At 42.3% G+C, this 27834-nt stretch overlaps 2 protein-coding genes across 7 annotated transcripts in view; both read right to left on the bottom strand.

The window, feature by feature from the left end:
• WDR41 (WD repeat domain 41) overlaps positions 1-16812 on the bottom strand; it is a 201572-nt gene extending 184760 nt beyond the window's left edge. For 4 of the 6 annotated variants that reach the window (XR_009261465.1, XM_058729066.1, XM_058729067.1 and 1 more), the window contains exons 1-2: positions 10536-10604; positions 420-529 (exon numbers count right to left, since the gene is read on the bottom strand). Coding sequence is in view for 5 of the 6 variants with exons in the window: in XM_058729066.1 (XP_058585049.1) it covers positions 420-529; positions 10536-10572 (147 nt within the window). In the remaining variant the exon portion in view is untranslated. Of the gene's footprint in view, positions 1-419; positions 534-10535; positions 10605-16604 lie in introns of those variants that run through there. The other 2 variants (XM_058729069.1, XM_058729068.1) reach the window with 2 other exon arrangements.
• Positions 16813-17135: 323 nt separating this feature from the next.
• OTP (orthopedia homeobox) lies at positions 17136-26835 on the bottom strand. Its single transcript, XM_058729058.1, has 3 exons — positions 26653-26835; positions 24955-25364; positions 17136-19261 (listed from the first exon to the last, which is right to left on the bottom strand). The coding sequence occupies exons 1-3, from the start codon at positions 26687-26689 to the stop codon at positions 18731-18733; spliced, it is 978 nt and encodes a 325-aa protein (XP_058585041.1). The 5' UTR covers positions 26690-26835; the 3' UTR covers positions 17136-18730.
• Between the last annotated feature and the right edge of the window lie 999 nt (positions 26836-27834).

Genomic DNA, 27834 nt, shown 5'->3' with positions numbered 1-27834 from the left:
AAATATCATTTGAAAGTATTTGATGTGACATGTATTTGCTTCGTTGTTCATGATGATCAGATAAGAAGTTCACATCAATAGAATTTTTTTTCACTTTTACACTGCAAATTACTTGACTTCTCTTTCACTTTTCCAATACCTAAAGTAAAATATTGTATTTTTACCTTATTACCACCTCAGTATCATTTATTCAACAAATATTTCTTACCATCTAATAAGTGTCAAGTGCCATGCATTCAGGCCAGGAAATAGTTGAACTAATCATCAATACACACACACGTTAAGAGATAAACTCCCATGGGTGATTCTCCCAAAATTTAGATTTCGTTGTCTCAACCTATCCCTATGTTCCAGGTCAGACTTTCCTATATTATACCCAATGAAGCCTCCATTTTCCCTCTCTCCCTCACCCCATTTACCTGAGAGATGCATGGGCAGCATGTCCAGCTGTTACTTCTCCCAAGCCCTGACCCCAGTTCCAGATGTCCCTGAAGCAGCAGAAATTTGGGGCCAGGAGGATGAGGACTGCCTGTCTAGAGGAAACAACAGGATTACCATAGGGAAGGCAGAAGGAAGCTTCAAATCAGGATATTACATAGTAAAAATGGACTCTGGGGATTTCACAGCAGAGGAATAAAAAACAGGGAAGAAAGAGATGAGGTTTGTATGGGAGCAATGGCTGGAGATGAGGTTTGTATGGGAGCAATGGCTGGAGGTTTGTATGGTAAAGCAATGGCTTTAAAGCAATGGATCAATCTCTAAGGAATCTGTAAAATCTTGGTTACTCTAGAAAAGCTGATGTTTGAAGACAGGAACTGTGGAGGGGAGGAAACTACAACTGATAGTTTTATTGTTTTTCTCTTATTGTGAAATATGTCCAATGAACAAAAGAATATATATACCATTTAAAGAATAATAAAACCCACCTATGCTCCACCTTCCACACGAAGAGTATTTTTCTTTACTCCTTTTTCTCCAAATTCTGGAGCATCCATAAATAACTAAAGTGGATTTTATCTGGGGGGCCAGTTTCAGGTGTGGTATCATTTCTTTAAACTGAAGAATGCCCCTGTGCAAATCATTCTATCTCCAACACCATTCTTACCTGCCTCCTAATGCTTAATTGTTAATTGATTAAGATAAAGACATTCTTTCTACACTAAAATCAGAGGGTTTAAAATGGATGAATTAGCATATTGCTTTAAATCTTTTCAAAGTGTAAATAGTACCAACTAATTTCCTATTGTGAATGGGGAAAGGATGTGAAGGTGAAGCTCCCGACTCTAAAAATGTCAGCGGAGAGAGGAAAGCTGAAGGCTCCTAAAATACTTCACATGCTTCACTAGTTTCCCTTGGACTTGAACTATCTGCCTTCATCCATACATAAAAAGAGGCATGAGCAGAGATACTTCCTGGCCTATGTCCATGCACTCACCTGAACAGCCACTAGACTACCCATTCTTTTCATTCTCTCATGTGGTCATAAACACCTGGCATTGCCTTGGCAACTGAATAAATATGGTGACACTGCCACATACTAGCTTCTAAGTAGTTGTCCAGTTGCCTTGCTAACTTTACACAAAAACTAGTACCTTGAGTCCAGTCAATCCAACCAAAAGTTACTGAGTGTTTCCTATAGGAGAATATGTCTGTGTTGTCTATTTTCTTTCTAATATTTCCTTTTCAGTTAAATTCATGGACTAAACATACTTTACTGGATAATATAAAAACCCCATGGCACTAATGACTGTAGCACAGGGATGAGGATTTTTTTGCAAAGCCATGTTTTCAATGGAAAGTTAAATTCCTGCATATTCCAAACTTCCTTTCCTACTCTGTAAAATAATTCTAATGCAGTCCCAACCCCTTGCCTGCATCCTATTACAAGGAGGCAAGGGAAGTTGTTGGTGGCAGGAACTCTCCAGTAGAACACTGATGTTATCTGCTTACCTTTTCACCCCCTTAACACAATGCTAACTTAACTCAGAATCAGATCATCTCCTCCCAGATAAAAGAAAATTATCTTCAAAAGAAAGATTAGACAAATACCAGCCTAGGCCTCTGATTAACAGGTATTTTTAAACTGACTTCCCCACACTGGTCAACTATACAGTTATAGCATTATTAGGTTTGGTCAGCATTGGGAAAGAACTTCAGGTAACCCATGAGGAAATACAAGTTCATAGCTGCTAAGTGACTGGACTGAGATCATAGTTAGGCTAACAGCTGATCAAGGATTACAACTATGATTTCCAAACTCTGCTGCATATCTTCATGGTCCTCAACTACAGCAGAATAGGGGCAAGGATTGTTCTTCTAAAACTAAAAGGGAAAAAAACATACCTTCTTGAGAAGCAGTGATCTCCTAACTCAGGCTATCCAAAGCAACCCCTACAAGAACCTCAAGGTCCTACTTTGGAATTTGTATGCCTAAAGAGAGAATTCTCATCATAACTCTTCAAATCTGAGATGTCAGATGGCATACAATCAGTTCTCAGAGAAGCCACTAGGCTTCAAATGAAAATGAAGCTCTTAAGTCTTCCAACAGGGAAATCTAAGACAGCAGATTTTCTGACAAGCATGTACTCCTCCCTCTATTGTGAGAAACAATCCAGTCACTGGAGTCTCTAAGAGTGGCATATTAACTCTTTCAAGATACCAGGGCATCATTTACTAAATTACCTTTGAGAACACACTACATGGTAGTCCAGTTCTTTGGAAAAGGTAATTAGCCTCCCGCGGGTGACTAGTTTACTCCAAGTGAGCACTGTGCTCACCATAGGATGAGAATGGTCTCTTTTTGTGAGAATGAAAATACTATTTTGCTTGTTATCAGGAGTGATTTATTTTTCATCTTAATAATCATATAAGCCTTGGGGGGGAGGAGCCAAGATGGCGGAAGAGCATGGAAGTTTTGTTTGCATCTCACGTCCATGACATCTAGCCAGATCAACACTAAACCATCCTACACACCTAGAAAACTGAGCTGAGGATTAACACAACAATCTGCACAACGTGAACCACAACTCAGCAGGTATGGCAGCACAAAGAGGTGAACTGGAAGAGAGAGGCCACAAGGGCAAGGAGCTGTTTTTGCTTGCAGAGAGAGGATGGATGGGGGGAGAGTATGGGAAAAGCACCCCCCCAAAAAAAAATCCATGTGGAGAGAAAATGGAAAAGTGGAAACAGCTGCAGGGACTGAACTAAAAAGGGAGAAAGGAGAGGGTTTAAATTCCATTAAGACTCTATAAACACGGGGAGCACAGAGTCTGAAACTCCACAGCTCAGTAGCTGGTGGTGCTCTGGTGGGAAGGGCAAATCCCCAGGAGCAGAGTGAGGTCTGGAGATCCTCGGGCCACACAGGGAGAGGTGGCTCCTCTGCAGGAAGGAGACTGGTAAAAGCTGTGCAGCCACCCAGTCCCAGCAGACTCCAGAGAACAACCACATTTGGTGGTGCTGGAACAAGGTTGTTAAGTGTGAAGCCTGGTGCCAGATGCATGTTGTGATTTTCCATAATCCCTGAAATACTGCTGCTACACAATTGTGCAACATTTTTCTGGGGCAGGCTGACACCCAGCCACAGTCTCTGGGCATCGGCAGCAGCACAGTCCCACGAATGTTCCTGGACATGGCCGGCACCCAGCCATTGTTTGGTGAGACCCTCAGAGGGTCTGATTGGGTCAAAGCCGCAGTCCCTCAGAGTGAGCAGTCGCATCTGAGATAAAACTCAGGAGGGAGATACCACCTGGCAACCTGACAGCTTGGTCACAGACAGTGTAAAAGCGGGGAATGGATGCAAGCTGGAGACAAAGGACGGGTGTGCAGTTGCTGACTGGGGAGAACAGAGTTCCCAAACTAGAGACTGGTAGCTGGGTGACACCATTTTCACTGCTCCCACGCATGCGCATACACACTTAGAAGCGCCACAACAATCCACCCCAGAAAGCTAAGCAGCAGCATCTACTGGAGAATGGAGCCATTACACTAAGTTCTGCCCAACTGGGCCAACTTCGCTCTTCAGGAACACCACAAGTCTCTCTGCCTGCTTAGTTTATGGACTATAAAGTGCTTCACAGTTTGACCTCTACAAAAAAACGGTGTAATTTCAATCGTATTTCAGTCTGTTCGCTGGTCCATCTATTCAATTTTAATTTTTTTCTTTTTTGTTTCTTTTCTTTTTCTTAAATACAGAAAGAGAAAAAAATTATTTTTATTTTCAATTTTTATTAAAAATATTTTCTTTAATGTTTTTCTACTGTATTTTTTACTTTTTTGTAAATTTTTCAAATTCTATTTTCTTCCATCATTTCATTTTATTCTATTTCATTGTATTCGTTTTTTCAAATTCTCAAACCTTTTTTTTTCCCCTTTTTTCTCTAATCTATCAAGCTCCTTTCAACAACCAGACCAAAACACACCTAGGATCTAGCATCATTTATTTGATTTGTGTGTGTGTGTTGTTTTTAATTTTTTAATTTTATTTTTTTTACCTTTTTAATTCCCTTTCTTCCTTCAAGATGAGAAAATGAAGGAATTCACCCCAAAAGAAAGAGCAAGAAGAAATGACAGCCAGGGACTTAATCAACACATATACAAGCAAGATGTCTGAACCAGAATTTAGAATCACGATAAGAATACTAGCTGGGGTCAAAAATACATTAGAATCCCTTTCTGTGGAGATAAAAGAAGTAAAAGCTAGTCAGGATGAAATAAAAAAATGCTATAACTGAGCTGCAGTCTTGAATGGATGCCACGGTGGCAAAGATGGATGAGGCAGAGCAGCGAATCAGCAATATAGAGAACAAACTTATGGAGAATAATGAAGCAGAAAAAAAGAGGGAGACTAAGGCAAAAGAGCACAATTTAAGAATTATATCAGTAACTCATTAAAAAGGAACATCAAAATCATGGGGGGGGGGGGGGGGTCCCAGAAAATGAAGAGAGAAAAAAAGGTAGATGGGTTATGTGAGCAAATCATAGTGTAAAACTTTCCTAACCTGGAGAAAGACACAGACATCAAAATCCAGGAAGCACAGAGGACTCCCATTAGATTCAACAAAAACCGACTATCAACAAGGCATATCATAGTCAAATTCACAAAATACTCAGGCAAGGGAAGAATCATGAAAGCAACAAGGGAAAAAAAGTCCTTAAGCTACAAGGAAAGACAGACCAGGTTTGCAGCAGACCTATCCACAGAAACTTGGCAGGCCAGAAAGGAGTGGCAGGATATAGTCAATGTGCTGAATCAGAAAAATATGCAGCCAAGAATTCTTTATCCAGCAAGGTTGTCATTCAAAATAGAAGAAGAAATAAAAAGTTTCCCAGACAAACAAAAATTAAAGGAGTTTGTGATCACTAAACCAGCCCTGAAAGAAATTTTAAGGGGGACTCTCTGAGGGGAGAAAAGACGGAGCAGGGGTAGGGGAGACCAAAAGCAACAAAGACCAGGAAGGACCGGAGAACACCACCAGAAACTCCCAACTCTACAAGAAACATAATGGCAATAAATTCATATCTTTCAGTACTCACTCTAAACGTCAACGGACTAAATGCTCCAATCAAAAGACACAGGGTAACAGAATGGGTAAGAAAACAAGATCCATCTGTACACTACTTACAAGAGACACACTTTAGACCCAAAGACACCTTCAGATTGAAAGTAAGGGGATGGAGAACCATCTATCATGCTAATGGTCGACAAAAAAAAAGCCAGAGTAGCCATACTTATATCAAACCATCTAGACTTTAAAATAAAGACTGTAACAGGAGATGAATAAGGGCATTTTATCATAATTAAGGGGTCTATACACCAAGAAGACCTAACAATTACAAACATTTATGCTCCAAATATGAAAGCACCCAAATATATAAATTAATCACAAACATAAAGAAACTCATTGATAATAATACCATAATAGTAGGGAACTTCAACACCCCTTTTACAACAATGGACAGATCATCTAAACAGAAAGTCAATGAGGAAACAATGGTTTTGAATGACACACTGGACCAGGTGGACTTAAAAGATATATTCAGAACATTACAACCTAAAGCAGCAGAATATACATTCTTCTCAAGTACACATGGAACATTCTCCAGAATAGACCACATACTGGGACACAAATCAGCCCTCAACAAGTACAAAAAGTTCGAGATCATGCCATGCATATTTTCAGACCACAATGCTATGAAACTTGAAATCAAGCACAAGAAAAATTTTGGAAAGATAACGAATACTTGGTGACTCAAGAACATCCTACTAAAGAATGAATGGGCTAATGAGGAAGTTAAAGAGGAAATTAAAAACTAAATGGAAGCCAACTAAAATGATAACACCACAGCCCAAAACCTCTGGGACGCAGCAAAAGGCAGTCATAAGAAGGAAGTAGATAGCAATCCAGGCCTTCCTAAAGAAGGAAGAAAGGTCTCAGATACACAACCTAACCTTACATCTTAAAGAGCTGGAAAAAGAACAGCAAATAAAACCCCAAACCAGCAGAATACAGAAAATAATAAAGATTAGAGCAGAAATCAATGCTATTGAAACCAAAAAAAACCCAGTAGAACAGATCAATGAAACCAGAAAAGCTGATTCTTTGAAATAATTAACAAAATTGATAAACCCCTAGCCAGTCTGATCCAAAAGAAAAAGGAAAGGACCCAAATAAATAAAATCAAGAATGAAAGAGGAGAGATCGCAACCAACACAGCAGAAATAAAAACAATAATAAGAGAATATTATGAGCAATTATATGCCAATAAAATGGGCAATCTGGAAGAAATGGACAAATTCCTAAAAACATATATACTACCAAAACTGAAACAGGAGGGAAGAAATAGAAAATGTGAACAGAACCATAACCAGTAAAGAAATCAAATTAGTACTCAAAAATCTCCCAAAAAAACAAGAGTCCAGGCCAGATGGCTTTCCAGGGGAATTCTACCAAACATTTAAGGAAGAGTTAAACCTATTCTCTTGAAGCTGTTCCAAAAAATTGAAATGGAAGGAAAACTTCCAAACTCTTTCTATGAAGCCAGCATTACCTTGATTCCAAAACCAGACAGAGACCCCATTAAAAAGGAGAACTATAGACCAATTTCCCTGATGAACATGGATGCAAAAATCCTCAACAAGATATTAGCCAACTGGATCCAATAGTACATTAAAAAAATTATTCACAACCAAGTTGGACTTATACCTGGGATGCAGGGCTGGTTCAATATCCGCAAAACAATTAACGTCATTCATCACATCAATAAAAGAAAAGACAAGAACCACCGATCCTCTCAATAGATGCAGAGAAAGCATTTGACAAAATACAGTATCCTGTCTTGATAAAAACCCTCAAGAAAGTAGGGATAGAAGGTTCATACCTCGAGATCATAAAAGCCATATATAAAAGACTCAAAGCTAATATCAGCTTCAATGCGAAAAAACTGAGAGCTTTCCTCCTAAGGTCAGGAACAAGACAGGGATGTCCACTCTCAGCACTTTTATTCAACATAGCATTGGAAGTCTTAGCCTCAGCAATCAGACAACACAAAGAAATAAAAGGCATCCAAATTGGCCAGGAGGCGATCAAATTTTCACTCTTCACAGATGACATGATACTGTATATGGAAAACCCAAAAGATTCCACCAAAAAACTGCTAGAATTGATCCATGAATTCAGCAAAGTGGCAGGATATAAAATCATGCACAGAAATCGGTTGCATTCCTATATACCAACAATGAAGAACAGAAAGAGAAATTAAGGAATCGATCCCATTTACAATTGCACCAAAAACCATAAAAAAACCTAGGAATAAATCTAACCAAAGAAGTGAAAAAATCTATACACTGAAAACTATAGAAAGCTTATGAAAGAAATGGAAGATGACACACAAAAAAATGGAAAAATATTCCATGCTTCTGGAATATTTGTTCTGGAAGAATAAATATTGTTAAAATGTCAATACTACCCAAAGGAATCTACACATTCAATGCAATCCCTATCAAAATAACACCAGCCTTCTTCACAGAGGTAGAACAAATAATCCTAAAATTTGTATGGAACCAGAAAAGACCCTGAATAGCCAAAGCAATCTTGAAAAAGAAAACCAAGGCAGGAGGCATCACAATCCCGGACTTCAAACTGTATTATAAAGCAGTAATCATCAAGACAGTATGGTACTGACACAAAAACAGACACTCAGATCCATGGAACAGAATAGAGAACCCAGAAATGGACCCACAAATGTATGGCCAACTAATCTTTGACAAAGCAGGAAAGAATATCCAATGGAATAAAGACAGTCTCTTCAGCAAGGGATGCTGGGAAAACTGGACAGTGACATGCAGAAGAATGAACCTGGACCACTGTCTTATACCATACACAAAAATAAACTCAAAATGGATGAAAGACCTAAATGTAAGACAGGAAGCCATCAAAATCATCAAGGAGAAAGCAGGCAAAAACCTCTTTGATCTTGGCTGCAGCAACTTCTTACTCACCACGTCTCAAGAGGTGAGGAAAACAAAAGCGAAAATGAACTATTGGGACCTCATCAAAATAAAAGGCTTCTGCACAGTGAAGGAAACAATCAGTAAAACTGAAAGGCAACCCACAGAATGGGAGAAGATATTTGCAAATGACCTATCAGATACAGGGTTAGTATCCAATATCTATAAAGAACTTATCAAATTCAACATCCAAAAAGCAAACAATGCAGTCAAGAAATGGGCAAAAGACATGAATAGACACTTCTCCAAAGAAGACATCCAGATGGCCAACCGACACATGAAAAAATGCTCAACATCACTCATCATCAGGGAAATACAAATCAAAACTACAATGAGATACACCACCTCACACCGGTCAGAATGGCTAACATTAATAACTCAGGCAACAACAGATGTTGGCCAGGATGCAGAGAAAGAGGATCTCTTTTGCATTGTTGGTGGGAACGCAAACTGGTGCAGCCACTCTGGAAAACAGTATGGAGGTTCCTCAAAAAACTAAAAATAGAACTACCCTACAACACCAGCAATTGCACTACTAGGTATTTATCCAAGGGATACAGATATGCCGTTTCGAAGGGGCACATGCACTCCCATGTTTATAGCAGCACTGTCAACAATAGCCAAAGTATGGAAAGAGTCCAAGTGTCTATTGATGGATGAATGGATAAAGAAGATGTGGTGTGTGTATGCACGCACGCACACACACACACACACACACACACACACAATGGAGTATTACTCGGCAATCAAAAAGAATGAAATCTTTCATTTGCAACTACGTGGATGGAACTAGAGGGTATTATGCTAAGTGAAATTAGTCAGAGAAAGACAAATATCATATGACTTCACTCATATGAGGACTTTAAGAAAAAAACAGATGAATATAAGGGAAGGGAAGCAAAAATAATATAAAAACAGGGAGGGGGACAAAACATAAAAGACTCTTAAATATGGAGAACAAACAGAGCGTTACTAGAGGGGCTGGGGCTATATGGGTAAAGGGCATTAAGGAATCTATTCCTGAAATAATTGTTGCACTATATGCTAACTTGGATGTAAATTTTAAAAAATATAAATTAAATAAAAATACATGGGGCGCCTGGGTGGCGCAGTCGGTTAAGCCTCCGACTTCAGCCAGGTCACGATCTCGCGGTCCCTGAGTTCGAGCCCCGCGTCAGGCTCTGGGCTGATGGCTCGGAGCCTGTAGCCTGTTTCCGATTCTGTGTCTCCTTCTCTCTCTGCCCCTCCCCCGTTCATGCTCTGTCTCTCTCTGTCCCAAAAATAAATAAAAAACGTTGAAAAAAATTAAAAAAAAAAAATTAAATTAAAATACAAAAAATAAAATAAAATAAAATAAAAATAAATAATTACATATGCCTTTTAATATATGGTATTTTAATATTGGTAACCATCCCCTAGGTGATAACAGGCAAATAGCAAGTGCAATAAGCTGGGAGCTTTAACACTGACCTGTCTAACCTAAATTCAACTTAATAAACATTTATTGAGTACCTACTATTTGCCAGAGTTAATGCTAGCTATTGGGGAATTACATTGCTACAATTTATCCATTTGGGGAATATCTGTGATACTATAACAACACTATATGAGATTATAAATGGCTACTAATGTGGGTATGGCAGATGGTCCACCATCACTTGTCCTGGTCATTAGAGACCTAAATCTGATCAAGGACTCCAAATTTAAGAGGGTAATAGAGAACTTGGTAATGATAGAGATAAATATTCCACACCTACTTTATTGATCTGAAAATAAGGCCCACAAGGAAAGGACAAAAAAATTCCAGTAAAGTGGAGAAGAGAATCCTCCAGGGTGACAGTGCTATCCTATGAGGCCCAGTTCCTTCAGGAAGCCTTGCTCAGGAATTCTAGCCCCAATGATCTCTTGCTTCTTTGAATTCCCAGTGCATTTATTATACAGATAAGAGAATTTAACACTTGATCAAACCATTAAAAACAGCTTGTGTACAACACTTTTTGCACTGTATATTAACTAAAATTTGTCTCACCATCTAGATATAGGTTCTTCAAGAGCTTGGGCATCATCTATTTCTCTGGCACCCCCACCTCCACAGCCTCGCCAATAAGCAAAAAAAAAAAAAGTAGTTATTGACTTATAAACTATGAAAAACATGTTAAATAAGGGAACTAAGGGTATTTATGACATAGAAAATAAGACTGCAGAGGTATTTTCTACTCACTGAATATCCATGTGCTCCCCTATATTGGCCAGCTCTCTTGCAATTAGAAGCTACATAACTAGTTCTTACTTACTGGAATATTAGCAGGAGTTTCCAGCCCAAACCATTAGAGCCAATTCACAGCCTTCCAGTTCTCTCCTTTCCTTCCCAAAAGACAATGGAAACCCCATAATGAGGTGGCCAAACCACAAAATGGAAAAAAAAAAAGCTTGCTATCACTGAGTCTCCACATGAAGGGGAGCTGTCCTGGGAAATCACTTCACTTACAGTGGAATTTATGTAAGCAAGAAATAGACCTGGGTTGTTTAAAGCCAGAAAAAGAAGGTTTATGTGGTACCATACCATATCCTAGTCTTATACTGATTAATAAAAGACTAAAAATAAAAATCATTTCAGTACTAAGATAGGTGATGGAAAGTCCTAACAAGGCAAGACTACAGAAGGAAGAACAGGAAGCAGACTAGTCTCAATGAAATGAAGGACTTCCAGGTACTTGGGCCAATACTAGAGATCTGTCTTGTGATGAGTCAGAATCTGCAAGTCCACTTGCCATGAAATGAAAACAGGACAACTATTCAGGGAATTTGAATGCAGTGACTTCAAATATCCCTTTAAGTGCTAAGATTTTATGATTCTATGGTTGACAGTGAAGGACAGAAAAATGAGAAACAGCTTATCCTGAGTTATGAATATTTAATATTATATATTAAGTAAAATAAAAAGATCCTCTTATAAAATCTTGCATGGAAAGACAAGAAACATATCTGTAGCACCAAAGGATTCAAGGATGCTCTCCCTTGTGGATAGAGTCAAACCATCACCTCTCCCTTACAATGCCACCAATCCCCCTCAAAGTACTCTCAGAGCTGGCTCCCAAGTTTCTTGTTACATCAGCCCAGAGCTCATGTCACAAGAAGACAATTCCACTGATAAAGATTCCCCACACAAATAAAGAGCCTTCTCAGTGGCATGGTAGAACTATCTTGAATTCATTTCTAAAAAGCAGGTAAAGATCAAGAGGAAAGGCGTTTTCTAGACTCCTGAAACCATGTTTAATTATTTTTATTTTAGAGAGAGAGCTAACATGAGCAGGGGAGATGGAGAGAGAGAGAGAGAGAAAGAAAGAGAGAGAGAGAGAGAGAATATGAATCTCAAGTGGGCTCCATACTGAGCATGGGGCTCAATCCCACAACCCTGGGATCATGACCTGAGCTGAAATCAAGAGTTGGATACTCAACCGACTGAGCCACCCAAAACCATGCTTAATTTTAATGCAGCTATCATGTCCCATCAAAAATCATCTGGGGGCGCCTGGGTGGCGCAGTCGGTTGAGCGTCCGACTTCAGCCAGGTCACGATCTCGCGGTCTGTGGGTTCGAGCCCCGCGTCAGGCTCTGGGCTGATAGCTCGGAGCCTGGAGCCTGTTTCCGATTCTGTGTCTCCCTCTCTCTCTGCCCCTCCCCCGTTCGTGCTCTGTCTCTCTCTGTCCCAAAAATAAATAAAAAAACGTTGAAAAAAAAAAATTAAAAAAAAAAAAAAAAAAAAAAAAAATCATCTGTCCTGCAGTGCTTGGGTAGCCTAGTCAGTTGAGTGTCCTACTCTTGATTTTGGCAAGGTCATGATCTCAGAGTCCTGAGATCAAGCCCTGAACTGAGCATTGAGCCTGCTACCTGGGATTTTCTCTCTCCCTCTCTCTCTCTCTCTCTCTCTCTCTCTCTCTCTCTGCCTCTTTCCTGTGCTCACTCGCTCTCTCTCAAAAAAAAAAAAAAATGGGGGCACGTGGCTGGCTTAGTCGGTTAAGTGTCAAGCTTCAGCTTAGGTTATGATCTTGCAGTCTGTGAGTTCAAGCACTGCATCAGGATCTGGTGCTGACAGCTCAGAGCCTGGAGCCTGCTTTAGATTCCGAGTCTCCCTCTCTGTCTGCCCCTGCTCCACTAGCACTCTGTCTCTCTCTTGCACAAATAAAATAAAATACAAAGCATCAAAAAAAATTTTTAAATCATCTGTCCTGTTAAATAACAGGGGGGATTATTAAACTTCTAAGTAAAGGAAGTGGTTTCGTTTCTTCCCTGAAAGTATTTTAAGAATAAAAACAGTATCTATTTGTCACGCATACAATGGTATTGCTGAACGACAACCTGAAGACCTGACTTAAAAATGATCTGTGTCACTTATTAGGTATGTGGTAATGAGCAAGTTATTTAGCCTCTGAGTTTCAATTTCTTCATCTATAAAATAGGGATTATAATATCTACTTCATAAAGGTGGCATGATGATTAAAATGAGATAATGTGCCCTGTATATTGAAAAACAGGGCTCAAATGTAAGGTACTAGAGGGAAAATAAGAAACACCATCTGAAAATGTTAGTTCTGAAATCACTGTTGGAGTGCCTCATAGTCAGACTAAGCATGTAATAATTAATAAAAACAAGGGCAGCAAAAACAGAAACCAGTTCAGCATCACTGAACTCATTCAGAATATTGCAATTATAAAATCTAGAAAGAACTTATTTTAATGTCAGTATACCTATGTTTTGAGTTTTATAATTTATAATTTTTATTTTTTTAATTTCTTAGGAATCACATGTAATCTTTTCAGTGTTAAGGGTTTCTAGAGCTTTTAATCTGACCTTGTTTGAGTTTATCTTTAAAAGATTCAATAATGGCTGTGAGCAAAAGCATATAAAGCCCTGTGACATTTCAATGAAAGATATAAAGAACATACAGTATATATGTCATGAAGGTTAATTATCTATTCTTGGTACTTGTGAATTACTTCAACTAGGAACTAAAATGGATTGTGGCAGCATGAGCAACTGCAACAAGTCGCAAATCCAACTCAGCTTTAAAGATGGAAACTTGGATAGATGTGATATTTGATTATGTGGACACAAGATGCAGCTTAACTGCACAAGCAACTAATTATGCCTGCTTAAAGACTATTATGATATTGTCAAAATCAAGAGAGGGCCTCTTTGTAGCTCATCCCTAAAATTCCTTAAAAGTATTTTCTAATAAGTCTTATAAATTCATGCCTTTTTTTGATAGAGCACAAGCAGAAAAGCGAAAGGCATTGTTCTGTTTCTCTCTGTAATGACCACATGCTAAATAGGCCATGGTTCCTGTACCAAAGGCTCTGCACTGATGAGAGAGCAGAGAGTCAGGCAGGGGGTGCCCCCCTTTGTTGCTGCTTTCATTTTTAAAATGAATCATAATTTCTGCATTGGATACGAGGATGGGTTTACAGCTATTAGCCATCATATTAATAATTTAGAAAATACATGCCCAATCACTTGTGTTCTTTCAATTCCCTATGAACACAGCTGCAACCCACATTAGAAGCGAGGGTGAATGGATATTTTTCAGATGAGATATTTGGGCTGAATTATTAGGGTAGCCTGTACTACAAAATTACTAATAAACATTGCTTCTGGCTCAATTTAGCCTGAACTCAGTGAACCTAGTCAATGGTGACAAATCAAAAACTCTGAAATGCCCAATGAATGAATCTAACTAATCAAGGAACCCTGTAGGAAGTGGATGCCAGGATTAATGAGCCAGCAATCTCACCATGCCATGCTGTTATTTCTTCACATAAATGCCCTTAGATGAGATTACCTTTATGTCATGAAAAGGAGAAAAGGAAGGTTACATTCCTTCAACTGACAAGTTAACTACTGCCATTACTAAAATACACATCTTTGTGGGCTAAGTTTTCTCTTTATCCTAAAAATTACAATGTAAAGTCCACAACACAAATGAGAAACATTTTCATTTTCAGACGAAGCAGTCATTGAGGAAATCAAACATAAATTGCTCCAAAGTTAGAATTTCTTCCGTATTCTCCATTTCTACCTACCTTGATTTACCCAAATTGCTCTGCATCCTATTTTGTATCCAGTACCTAATATCACCTTTAGAAGTTGAAGTCCTATATCCTATTTCTGCCACCATCAGCAAAAGGTAAACTAAGTGCAACACCATTACTATGTCATCATGTTCTACCACATGTATTTATTTAGTACCAATCTTGAGGAGAAAATTACACAAGGATGAATATGCGTAATCAAATAAATCAATCACATAGTTACATCATAATAAACTTTGACTCTTTCTAGCCAGCATGTGGTGACGGTATTCAATGCCAAATAGGTCCCTCGGCAAAAAGTATAATTCATTAGAGGTAGGATATCCAGCATGTTGTACTATCTACCTTGTCTTCTAATATTATTCACCTTTATTGTCTTTTTTCCCTTACTGAATGTAATTATTTATTATTATAACTTTAACAGTTTGGAGACACAATTGCTGCTGACAAAGAGTAAAAAATAAGGATTATTCTGTTGTTAGGTGTTTTTTTTTTCCTCCCTCAAAATGCAGAAATCTTTCAGACTTGTGACTGAGATTCTCATTCTCTGCTTTTTATCTTTGCTAAACTGTCAACTTTAACAACCTAGGCCAGGTTGTCTTCCCTTATGCTAATGCCATATATGACATTAAAATGCTCAGAATTCTTAATACAAAGATCTATTGCTATAGAAACAAATATTATTCTAAAGTCAGGTCAAGTGAAAAACTCTGTACACTTTCATTATAATATTGATAAACAACCACTATATTATGAAATGTAAGTATCTTTGAGAGCATCTATCACTTGAGTTGATTTGTAACTTCTCATCAGTGTTCTGAGTTGGCCCATTTTTTTCAAATGAAAGATTTCCCTTGCCTTTGAGAAATACAATTTTTAAAGATTCCATTTAGCATCCTTTATTGCATTCCTACATCATAAAGTTATGCTTTATAGCAGCATAAAAAAGCTGTAAAATTAGCATCCTTGTAAACAACCTTCCATGCTCACTGGTAAAGCAATCTGTAATTTGTAGTGATCTCTTAAATGTGACTTGAGATTACAGTAGCTACGAATTCAAATTTTTCTTTAAAAAAGCACTAGTTAATTCAAGGGAATATGATGAAATGTAAAAACAAGAAAAAGTATTTTTCATCTACAGATATTTTAGAAATGTGATTATTATGCTGCTAAATTCTAGAGTGCTAACATTCAGAAATGTTCCATTTGTATATGAAATCCCAAATGAGCATGTTTTTATCTTCTTTAATATTTTAACCTTATATTAAAAAATACCCTTTAGAAAATGTAAAATTCAAATATTCTGTGAACACACTCACCAATTTTACCTCTAATTAAATTCCTAAGGTAACATGAAGACACAATTTTTCTCGATCATAGAAAATCATGTATTTTTGTCCTTGCCTTCGAGGAGATTCTCTTGTGCTCTTAGTTGAGTAACAATTACAACAGGTCCTAAAATTCATATGTAGTCCAGTGGTACAGTCTTTTCAGGGTTTACACACTATGGCAACCAAATGAGAAATCTTCCCAGGGGATTGGGTGCACTCTCAATGCCCATAATGACCCTTAAAGTTTAAACCACAAGATCAATTTTGATTAGTCTTCCAAAGAATGCCTGTGATATTGATTTGCCTCCAAGTTTAAAACACACCACAACCTTCCCTCTCAGACTACCAAAGAAACAGCAATTTTCACTACTAGTTAGTTTCAGCACGTGGCTGTATTCGAGGTTGGCTCACACCAAGTAAGGACCCTAAGAAAACGAGAGCGGCCAGATGAATCAAAGCCTGAGACGCACAACCCAAAGCCAGGTCGTCCTATTTCAGACCTGCCGTTTGCCTCCGCTCGTGAGGTCTGGGGTTATAAGAAGCCGAGTCTAGATCCTAAAGAAACAAAGGAACCAGGTCGCCTCTTTCAAAAAGCCAGGAGGCCTAGGCCCTAGGAAAGTACACCCCCACCCCCTCCCCGGACCGCCCAGCCCTTTCACGTTTCAGTCCACTGCATACCTGGGACCAGACGCGACTTTGGGTTAGTGACGCCTGAGGGCAGAGCTACCAGTCCCCAGACTTCCTTTACTATGGTCCTTCTGGCCTACAGCTTTCCTATCACCAAGCACGCAGCCCGAAGAGGGTCGCCCTCCACTCCCTTGCCGTAGGGAAACGGTTCACAAGAGAAGCTCATCAACCCTCGAGCCCTGAGTTTAGTGCCGGCAGCTGCGCCCTCAGACTCACTCTGGAAGCCCTGGCAGGCCCAAAGCCTCGCGAGGCCTGGAGCTCGCGCGAGGCCGGGTCTTCTGGCTTCCGGCTTGTGGACTGCGTGATTCAAAGCCTGGCCTCCTGCACCAGAGCGCTGCCTAGGCCGCGGTGCAACCCGGAAACTGAACCCCAGCCTACTGAATGGGGTTCCCGCCACTTGAGATCCGGGATCTTCACCAGTTGAGAGCCCTCGTACATACAACAGGACGAGCCCTCTTCCCCTCCCCCACTTGACCCCTCTCCTGAAATTCAAAGTCACAACAAAACCCATCATTCTCCATATCACATACTGAAAATGATTTTATTTTATCCATTTACATTTAACTTGATATAAACTTGTCCGGAAAAGTCAAATAATATGCTTTATATTAGCTCAAACATTTATTAAGAAAACCAAATTCCATAAATAAGCACAGACAATAAGTTAAAACATATCACAAATTGACCAGTATGTAACAAGAATGCTTTATCTACACAAAACATCCTATTTCACATGTTTGTTCATTCTTCGAAAGCGCTTCTGTTCTCTGGGTTTGGATTTGACCAGCACATGCAGAAAGAGCTGATTGTGTTTCTCTGTACAAAGTTGCAGGGTTGTAGATGTCCGGGTGCACCCATCGGCAGCCGGCAAGGGCCAGAGCGGTGGCCGAGGGGCACGAGGGACGACAGGACGACCACAAAACAACCTAGGGCACAGAGCAGCGAGGAGAGAAACGGAAAAGGAAGCAAACAAACCCCAGTCCTGAAGGATCCAGAAAAGAGATGTGGCTTTTACTTTTACAAAAGGAAAATTTTCTTACATTTATTTTATTCTTCCTTATAAAGACTTATCAAAATGGGTAAGATCACCTCTTCTTCATCACCTGACTGATTTAGTCTACTCCAGCCACCCAACTCACTGGCATATTCCTCCTGAGAAGCCTTCCCTTCTATAACCTCACACAGTTGTGCTAAAGAAAATAAAAGTAAGAGAAAATAAAAGTGTTCTTTTGCAAGCCAATAGAGGGCTGCATGGATGTGACCGGGCGGACGGGGCAAGAGCAGGGTGGTGGGAGAGGAAAGAAAAAGAGGAGTTCGGAGAAAGAATACAGGGATAAATCAAATTATATCAGTTGGGCCCTCAGATGAGGCGGTTGTAGCAGATGCTTGTCCTCCTTTAAGACGAAAATCCCTAACATTGTGCTGTCCCTTGAACACGTCCGTGTGTGACCTAGGTGCACTGTGTATGCGTGTGTGTACGTGTATGTGTAGTGTCTGAAAGTGAGCGAGAGTGCGGGTGTGTGTGTTTCTGCCCACAAACCAGTCCATTGGTGTCTGATTTCAGATCCTGAGTCGACTCCCTGGTAAGTAAAATGGCGGGAAGGATGCTTTTTGCAGGGCGCAGGAGGAGGGGCGTGAGGTGCGGGGTAAAGAAGGGACTGGAGGGGAGGCGGCGGGTGAGGGGGTCGTAGGCGTCGTGTTGAAGGTGTAGGTGAGAATGCCGCCAGTCGGAAGGCTGGGAGGAGGGCGCGAGCACGCTACTTGCGAGCCGGGTGGCGGGGGGTAGCCGGAAAGGGTGGGGTGAAGTGCTGGAGAAGGGGGCCAGGGAAGAGTTGGGGGAGACGGGAAGAGGAGCTGAGAGGAGAGTGGGGACCGGGGCGGGCGAAATCAGGTGGAGGGGAGGCCTCGCGGGCTGGGGCTTGGGGAGAGCCCCAGAGAACGAACGAGAGAGGAGAAAAGAAAACGAGAAGTGGAAGTGGCGGAGGCCGGGTGGGGACGGGGCAGGGCGCCGGGGCAGGGACCCGGGCAGGGAGCGGGGGCCCGGGCGCGCGCCGGAAGGACCTCGGGGCGGCCCTGGGGGCGGCGCCGGGGGCGGAGCGGGCTGGGGCGCGGCTGCATTAAGTGAAGCTCATGGAGACTGTGTGCTCTAGCGCCTTGCGGCGGAGGGAGGCGATGCTCGTGCCCCGCCACACGTCGCTGCTGTCCGGGGAGCTGCAGAGCTGGGGCGAGCCGGAGACGTTGCTGGGGCCGGGGAGGGAGGCGGGCACCATGCCGGGGAAGGCGGGCTGGTAGAGGTGCGACTGCAGCCCCGCGCCGTTGGAGCCCGCCAGGCTGTTGGACAGGCCCATGGAGTTGGGCGGCGGCCCGGCCGCCAGGCTGCACTGGGACAGCGACTGCGCCATAGCTTGCTGCCTGCCCAGAGCCGGCGGCAGCGGCAACTGTGATACGCCCGGCATGGCGGCCGCCGCCCAGCGGGTGTCGTTGGCGTGGAAAGAGCACAGGCTGTCGCCCATGGCGGCGGCGGCGGCGGCGGCGGCTGACGGAAACTGAGGCAGGCCTGGTGTGGGCAGCAGAGTTCCCGGCGCGCGGAACACGTTGGTGGTCTTCTTGCGTTTCTTCCACTTAGCGCGCCGGTTCTGGAACCAGACCTGGAGCGGGCGGGGCGGGAGACACACAGAGCGCTATTAACGAGCGGGCTGGCCAGGGGGTGGGGCGGGGGCTTGAGCCTGAGAAACCTGCGTCAGACACTGCCCCAGGCGGGACAAGTAGCGTCTGCCCAAAGTGCCAGTACACTCAGCCAGAGACCGCGGTTCTTCGTCAGCTCGAGACAACTGGAGTCCCTTGCACTCAGCAAGCGCCAACCTCCGGGGTCCTGATAGTGCCCCGGAGCGCTTACACTGGGTGCAAACATACCACCGCGTGCAGTGTTCACCACGCCCCTGCACGCTGGCACATTCTATGCACTGCTTAGAGGCACAAGTCTGCAGGCAGGCATGTGTCAAAATCGGACCCACAGGTGTACAAATGAAGATAAACATGTGTACCCATGTGGCTTAATAGCGTGCCTTATAACACTGATGGGCTATAGAATTTTCAGAAACGCTGGAAATTTGGAAATTGATGAAGGGCTGAGGATGACATAGCCAGTTTCAAAATCGAAAGACAAAGGAAAACCCCTAACGCCACGGATGACAGAGCGGAGAGGTTAATATAGTGATCCTTGTGGGAAAGCGAGCTACGGTGTTGTTTGGGTCGCCACCGTGATTTCTGATTCGTAGCGACTGGTTCTACTGCCACAAGTCTCCATGCCTCATTCTCGAACCCCTCTGAGGGCACCTTTTATCTGAGCTGTGCAGATGTGCTGGAACCTGCTGCCAGAGCCCTGAGCCCCACGTCCTTCAAGTCTATTTTCAGAAACTTGCTGAGAACCCCGAATTACAAGGTTTCCAATTCCTCAAGTCTCCCCTGTTTGATCTGTTTCATGTATAAACTGAAAACAAATTTTCTGACCAGTACAAATTAGAGGTCAAGTTTAAAGCACACACTAGTAATGAATCAAATTTGATTTTGCTTCAGACCCACATATCTTTCTTTTTAGAGGAGATGTGTTTGATAAAATATACTCCAAATAAAAATAAGCCTCGTACTCGTTTTTTCTTAACAATACCTCTGAATTTCTGAACTTACCAGACAAACTTGACAATTAAGGCCATATTCACCACCACAGGGGAAGGAAGAGTTCTTCTGAAAGATACCAGGTAAACTGCCTGACCAAGAGAACTTCCTGTTTCCCCATACTTGAATTTGGGTTGTGTGTGGTTTTTTGTTTTGTTTTCTTTTATTTTTTAATAATAATTGGCAGTACGCCTACCTGGCAGGCTTGCAGTTTAACACATAGTCAGTTGGAGGTTTAGTGTGCACAAATATAAAGTACGTAAGACACAACTCACGTACTGATTGAGTTTCCTCTTAGAATGTGACAAACGTAATTTGACCATATTCATGACCAAAAGGTTATTCATCTGTTAATCCAAGCTATTTAGTGTTTATTCTGCAAGCTAAAGGATCATGAGTATGGATGTACCTGACCTATTCTCAGTAAGCCAGCTATTCACAGAGGCATGTTACACTGTGCAGGTGAAGACCTTCCACGCTTACTACTGTGAACGGCATTGCACTCTAGACATATTGCCCGCCTTTGAGCTGGCCCTGGCCTTTCTACCGTACCCAAGCCATCACCCATCATTTCATCTTTCTCTGATTTCTACCCCATTTCCCGTGTTTCTGCCTACCCCAATTCCCTGATTGTGTAAAGATGCCGGGTCCCTTATTGCTAAAGCCCCTAGAGTAGGTGGCACAACGGATTAATGAGACTGCGGGGTCCTTGATAGTAACTGGGATCAATGCCGACGGCGGAGAATTGAGCTGTTTAGCGGACTGGAGCAGAGAGTAACCCGCAGGAGCCGAGGAAAGCACAGTGAGGAGACCTGTGGCCACAGGTCACTTTGCATTACCCATCCTAGGCTGCATTGAGGAGAGGTAGATTGGATGGAGCCCTAGACAGGGAGGATGTTTATGTCCAAACGGTCCCCACATCTCACATTCCGCACTCGGGTATATTTAGAAAGATACCTATAAAGACCGGTTCCTAACGGCCTGCAATGTGTCAGTGAATCCCTAAATGTTTGAATATCTTGGGCTGGGCAGTGGGCGAAGAGGGTGGCAGACATCTGGGGGGGGGGGGGGGAGGGTTCCGGAGAAGCAGAAGAAAGAAGGGCGGGGGCGGAGGGATTGCCCCTACAGTGGAAAACACAACTGCTAGAAAGGTTTCTGGACCTCGGGCACAGGTGGAAAAGAACAGCTGTTAAAGAACTAAATATGATAGGAATAATCGAAAAATCGTGCTCAATTATGTTTGAGGGTTAGTAGTCAAATGATGGCTACAAAATTTTTTATGTTTCATGGCTTACTGGGGTTGTGAAAAAAATCTGCATGGGGTCTGAGCACCTCCGTTCCAAGCTATGATGCATATGTTTTTAAAATGTGAATGTTTCCACTTGAAAACTAGAGCATGACGGATTAAAATGCAGGCAAAACCTAAGGGAGATTTTGAGAATGCACAGATGACAACTCCAGAAAATATATTAACCGCAGCCACTGGCCAACTTTGTACTCAGTTTGAAATGCAGCTCTTTTCAGAAAATGCTTAATACAACAGTGAGAATCTAATGGAGGTTGGAATTTAAAAATCCACTTTCATGATATCTGCTGTTACAGTAATATAGACATACTGTAAATGTATTTTAAAATATATAGCCCGTTTAATTCCCCACCTATAAATGGCTCAGAAATAGAGAAAGAGAGGGAGAAAGAGAGAATATTACTTTTTTTCCCCCTCGAAGCAAACGCTTTATGAAGATCTCATTGGAATCCAGCAAATGATTAATGTGAAGATTTGGGAGGAAATCTGGGGAGCTGTATTAAAGCCGAGATCTCAGGTTCATTTCGATCAGCCAGCCGTGAACTCTGGGCCGAATTCATTACACTTTAATAGTGCTGGGAGAGGAAGAAAATGCAATTTCTCATTCCATTAGAAAACTAGAAAATACTCTCAGCTTGTCCCCCTATTAAGATGTGGCAGGTGACAGGGCCATTCTGGGGGACACGGTCAATGGAATTACAGCACATTATTTTTGTTCGTATAAAATATTGAAAGGCAAGCCTGACTGTGCAGAAGTTATTTCACTGATTTGGTTTTTATGTAAATAAAATATTGAAAGTTAATTAATCCGTGCTAGAGACTAATGATTATGCTTATTATATTGCATTTGATCGCGTAATTTGCATGATTCTCGCATTGCTGCTTAATAAGCCATTCTAGGTTATAAATAATTCTGAAATTGGTTTCTAATAATGGCATGCTATAAAAGGAATGGTTTTATTACACTAGCCAGAAAAAGGGAGCGATATCAGACATGGAATTGGCCTCCATGTGAGTAGAAGTGCTTTAATAAGTACTTAAAAGTGTGATATATACCAGATATAGATAAAAATAAGTATGTTGGATCAGTTAGTCTAGAATTAAAAAAACATCTTTAAAAGCATACAATTGTAATAAATTAAATGTTTAGATCATTTTTAATCAGTGCAGTGGCCCACATACTGAAAAGAATGTGTGGCAATCTGTTAACTATAAAGAAAACTATGAAGTACTCATCATATAAGAACATAAACCAATTACTATTTAATTTGAATTTGGTCAAGGAGCAATGGTACAGTGAATTGTGAAGTAAATACATTTTCCATAAATTATTTTTGCATTACATTACATAATGTTAATCATTTTGAAATGTTAATTAAGAAGGTTATGTTGATCTGATTACTTTTTAAACTATGAAACATTATTTTTAAAAATATTGAAATTGCCATTCTATTAAATTGTTCCTATCAGCAGCCTCAAGCTATTATCTTTTGTTGAACATTATGCTAGAACAATTAAAGTACTTTGTCTTTTTCTTCTTGATTATTCTTTTGTGTACTTTTTGAAAATAACTGTTTCTATTACATAGTTTGTATTTTATTTCATTTACAACTTTTTCTATTAAAAGAACCACTGCCATTAACCTTTGGAAGACCTAATAAAGTTTAATAGACCTCATTTTCTTTTTTCATAAAGTCGGTTGTCCAATTATATTTTATTTGTGATTCTAAGTTCTATTTTAATTTAAACTAATTACCACTATGTCTAGGTTAAGCAACAGCATTTTACTCTTTAAAACAAAAATTATTAGGTAGTATTTCTCTTGAGAGACAAAAAGCAAATTTATGAATTTTGAACCTACAAGATTTTAAGAAGCCAGTATTATCATTAACAGTAATGAAAGTATTGAAATTGTTTATTTCTGGTAAGGTTTGGACCCAACTTCAGATTTAAAAAGAGGTGGGAAGTAAAAATCTTTTTAAACAATAATATATATCTGCACAATGCAGTTAACACTTTTGGGGTGTTCAATTTCAATGGCCCATGATTCAGGGTTTCCAAAGTCCACTGACGAAACCACCTGGACTTACAATGAGTACAAATGTTAATCTATGTTCTACCTTGATGATTACTTTATTAATTTACCACTTTAAGTTCCCAGTGATATTCATTTGCTGACTACTTACAGCAGAAGTAGATCTGTTTTTCCAGGTTAGACTATTTTTACAATGTCGAAAGCAGACATAAACATTCAACACTGTGATTATGGACACCCTTGTCTCTTACTTCTTAGATCAAATGTAAAGCAACTGGGATCTTTAAACTTAATTTGTTAAAGCAGCTAGAGATGAAATTGAAACCCTGGATGACATAGAGAAACTCATGTTCAAGACAGGAAAGGAAGGTTTTTCAGAACCCTGGATAGCTCAAGACTCAGCGAGCGCCTTGGTATTTCACCTAGAGCAGTGGTCCATAAAAGATCTGATATATTGTTTTCATTCTTTTTTAAAAAGCGGGAGGGAAATGAGATTCGCTGAGCTTATACTTTTATTCCTCAATTTTCAGAAAAGTTATAGATGTGATTTTCAAAGTTATATATACTTTACAACTTGGAGGGTGGTTGGCCGAGAACAAGGTATCAGTAACGAATTCGTCTGCTACCTGTCAATCTTTCTTGCCCTAAATGTCCTTTCTTCAGATCGGATATCTACAATAGAAAGCCTTCAGTCCCCCCATCCCCAGTTTCCTTAAGGGGAAAACCTGGGTTCAAAGACTGGGGGATCTTTACAGCCGCTCTCGGCGGCGCTTCGGTAGACCATCAAAGTTTAAAACCTTTGCAAACCTCAAAGCTCGGGGTTTGTTGTCCTAGAGCTGCTGGAGAGTGATATGCAAGAGAATAAAGCTGCACCGTGAAACTCAGGTGTGGATTTTTTGTAAGGTGCCATCATGCCTTATTTCCTCCCTTTTCAAGTTTTCTGTAGAATTGTTGCATTCCCCCATTTATCCAGACGCTTAACACAAACTCATTAGGGGTAATGAAATACTTGTGAAGAACTCGAGGTGGAGTAGAGGAGCGCGCTCAGCTTAGCCGCCTGGGAGACGCGGAGGCTGGGAGACGCAGAGCTTCGCTTCTCAGGACGAATGAGACGACCTAACAGTAGAACAACGCCGGCTTCGCTTTTGAGGCATTTCTGCAGGAATGTGGCTATACTGGTGGGAGGTGGGAGCCCAGCTTGTCCATGGAACTTATAAGGCAGCCGAAGAGCAGCCCAGGACCCGACAGGGAAAAGACCCCGCTTGTTTTGCCCAAATCCTCCCGCCCCACCTTGCCTTCTGCCCCGGCGCCCAAGCCCGGCGTACCTGCACTCGGGATTCCGTCAGCCCGATACGCAGCGCCAGCTCCTCGCGCATAAAGATGTCGGGGTAGTGAGTCTTCGCGAAGCTCCTCTCCAACTCGTTGAGCTGCGCCGGGGTGAAGCGCGTCCGGTGGCGCTTCTGCTTCTGTTGGCCCTGCTGCTGGCCGGCTTGGCTGGGGTTCGGGCCTCCTTGGGGCCCCGGCTGTTTGTCCGGGTCCTTTGCGCTCACCGCCAGCGAGGCCGGCGTAGAGCCCACTGTAGTGATGTCCTCCCCGGGCAGCAGAGTGGCTCCCTCGACTGGGTCGGAGTTGGGCGCTAGGTCCCCTGGATGGCCCCCAGGATCGGAGCCCCCCACGCCCAGCCTACACTTCACCGCCTCCCGGTGGCCCAGAAGCTCGGCAGCATCTTTCATACCTGAGGAGGGAAGGGGATCGCGGTCACTACCTTCCTGGCGATGCCAGGAGGGACTATCCTCCCTGAGCGGTGCTCCTTTAGCCCCATCCTTGGCTCCCTCTGCGCCCACGTTCGCCCTATGAAGGAAACTCCCGGGATGCTCAGCTGGGTTCCCCAGAATTTGGACAGCCAAGTTGGAATACCATCTCCCGGCCCTTTCCCCTCTCTCTGCAGCCGGCTCTCGTAGTAAACAGCACATGCTTTCATATCTCCCGCAGTGGAACACTCCCAGTCCCGGCAAAGAAACATGCCTTCGAGTCCCTTTCATGAACCGTACCCCTGATGTCCCAGGAAAGCGAGAGCATATCCTTGGACTGGGGTGGGAGGGGGGAGAAAAGAAAGAAAGAAAATTAAACGATTCCTTGGTTGCTGCCCCACCTGCGCTCAGACAGCTTGGCGAACTCTACCGCCGGCCCTCAGCCGATTCCCTCTCACTTTTGGAAGATGAATAATTCTCCAAGCCTTCCACCCTCTGAAATCAACCCAAATCAGCTCCGCCTCCCCCTCAAATCAGAGAAAGTGTTTGGAAAATGGAGTCACATCCATCACCAAAGATTCCCAAACCGGAAACCCAGAGCCCAGCAACCCAGACAGCATTAAGGAAACTCAAGGAAACTATGGACAGAGCAGTGAATCAAACTTTACAGAATTCAACTTCCTTCCGGAGAAATAAAAGGCGCGTTTCTCTCAGCCATTGGCAATGCCGAGTCCCTTGCAGGCGGGGATGCCTGTGAGGATGAATTTGGCTTTTCTCCTTTCTCAATGAACACACTTAGCAAATCTGCCTCGATTGCAGCGGCTTCTCGTTTGTGCCAGATTTTTACAAATTCAACCATTCTTAGATGAGGGGTAGAGAATGAGGCAGGGGGAGAGAGCAAAAAAGAGGAGAAAAAAAATTCCTAATCAAAGCAAACAGGAGGGGAAAAGAGAGAAAGAAAAACACCTCCTAACAAATTAGCTTAGGGTAGATCGCCGTTCAAAAAAAATTAATTATAATAAGGGAGAGGGAAGAAGGGGAAAAAAGGAAAAACAAAAAGTAACAACACTTCCCAAGTCCTCTTTTGGATCTACATATTCCATAGATTTTTTTTAAAAAAAGACGATGTTAAATCAAATTAAACTTTAATGCAGCACAATTACTTTTAAAGAAATTAGTCCATTTAGGGCGCATTAAGGTAAAATAAGGAACAAATTGACAATTTCCTGCCCAGGCTTCTCCTGGCTGCCCGGGCGAGAGGCGCGCACTCACCTAGCCTGGCGTCCAGGAGGTCGGCGTGAGACAGCATCGCGCACCGCTCCAGGGCGAAAGCTGTTCCCCCCCAAATTTTAGCGGCTTTAAGTTATTTAAAATAGATATAAGCTATAAGCTATACGATATAGATATATATAGATCACCTAAATGAAAGAAAATTCGGTTTGTGGTTAAAAAGGGGGCTTCTTGCATTATAATGTCCTTTAGAGAGACGGGGAGGTGCTTAACAGTTGAATGAACCCGTGAGCAGCTCGGCAAGGGGACCAATCAGGAGGGCAGCCTGCAAATGTCAGCGCCGGGAGAGTCCCCCACTCCGCCCGCCCGCCCGCGCCCGCCCGGAGGAGGCGGTGGCGGCGGCCCTGGCATCTCCAGCCGCGAGCAGCAGCTAAAGCAGCGGAGGCCGCCTCGGTCTCGCCCTGGGCTTCTGGGCCTGGCTCCCGTAGGTTCCTCCCCAAGATTTTCTCCAGTCACACCTTTCCTTTTCCTTGTCCCTGCTCCCTCCAAAGGTGCAGCTCGGTCTCCTACAGCTAGGATCATCCTACGGCAGAGGCAGTGCTGGGGACGAGCAGGGCTTGACCCCCGCATGACCCGAGAGTCACTTCTGCCCGCGCGCTCTGGGCAACACAGGTCTGCTGCTGGTTCGGGCCTGCCATTACGCAGCATAACCAGGGCACCGCGCAGCCTCTAGACCGCGCGTAAACTCCGCTGCAGCCTAGCAGGCCTGAGCCCAGGGTACAGATACCCTGGCTGGGACCCCGGGCCTAAAGAGTAGCTAGCAGCCCCTCAGCAGGCCTAAAGAGCAAACAAACAAACAAACAAACAAACAAACAAAAGAGTCGACTCCCCTTGCGCTTCCAGCGCCCGCAGTCAGAGTCAGGACCCCGCGCACAGTGTAGATCCGTGCACTCCGCACCCTTCCGGCCCGGCTGCCGCTCCTCCACCGGGCCCACGCTCGCATCCTGGCCCGCAACCTGCTCTTTCGGTCAAAGTTTCTAAGTTCAGCTTGGTTCCCAATTCCACTTATGGCTGTAAATAAAGTTAAATGCTCTTTATTTTCTTCTTGAATATGTTAAACTACTTGAACAATTTAAAGTGCTTTGCACAAGTGAAGCGAACCATCTCTAATGTTCTGATTTTTCAGAGCCAGCCAACAACAAAGTTTAGATTAGTAATATATTT

The sequence above is a fragment of the Neofelis nebulosa genome, chromosome 1 (genome assembly GCF_028018385.1).
Source record: "Neofelis nebulosa isolate mNeoNeb1 chromosome 1, mNeoNeb1.pri, whole genome shotgun sequence".
NCBI lineage: Eukaryota > Metazoa > Chordata > Mammalia > Carnivora > Felidae > Neofelis > Neofelis nebulosa.
The sequence above is the reverse complement of the archived record's forward strand: the minus strand, read 5'-3'. Positions and strand labels throughout refer to the sequence as shown.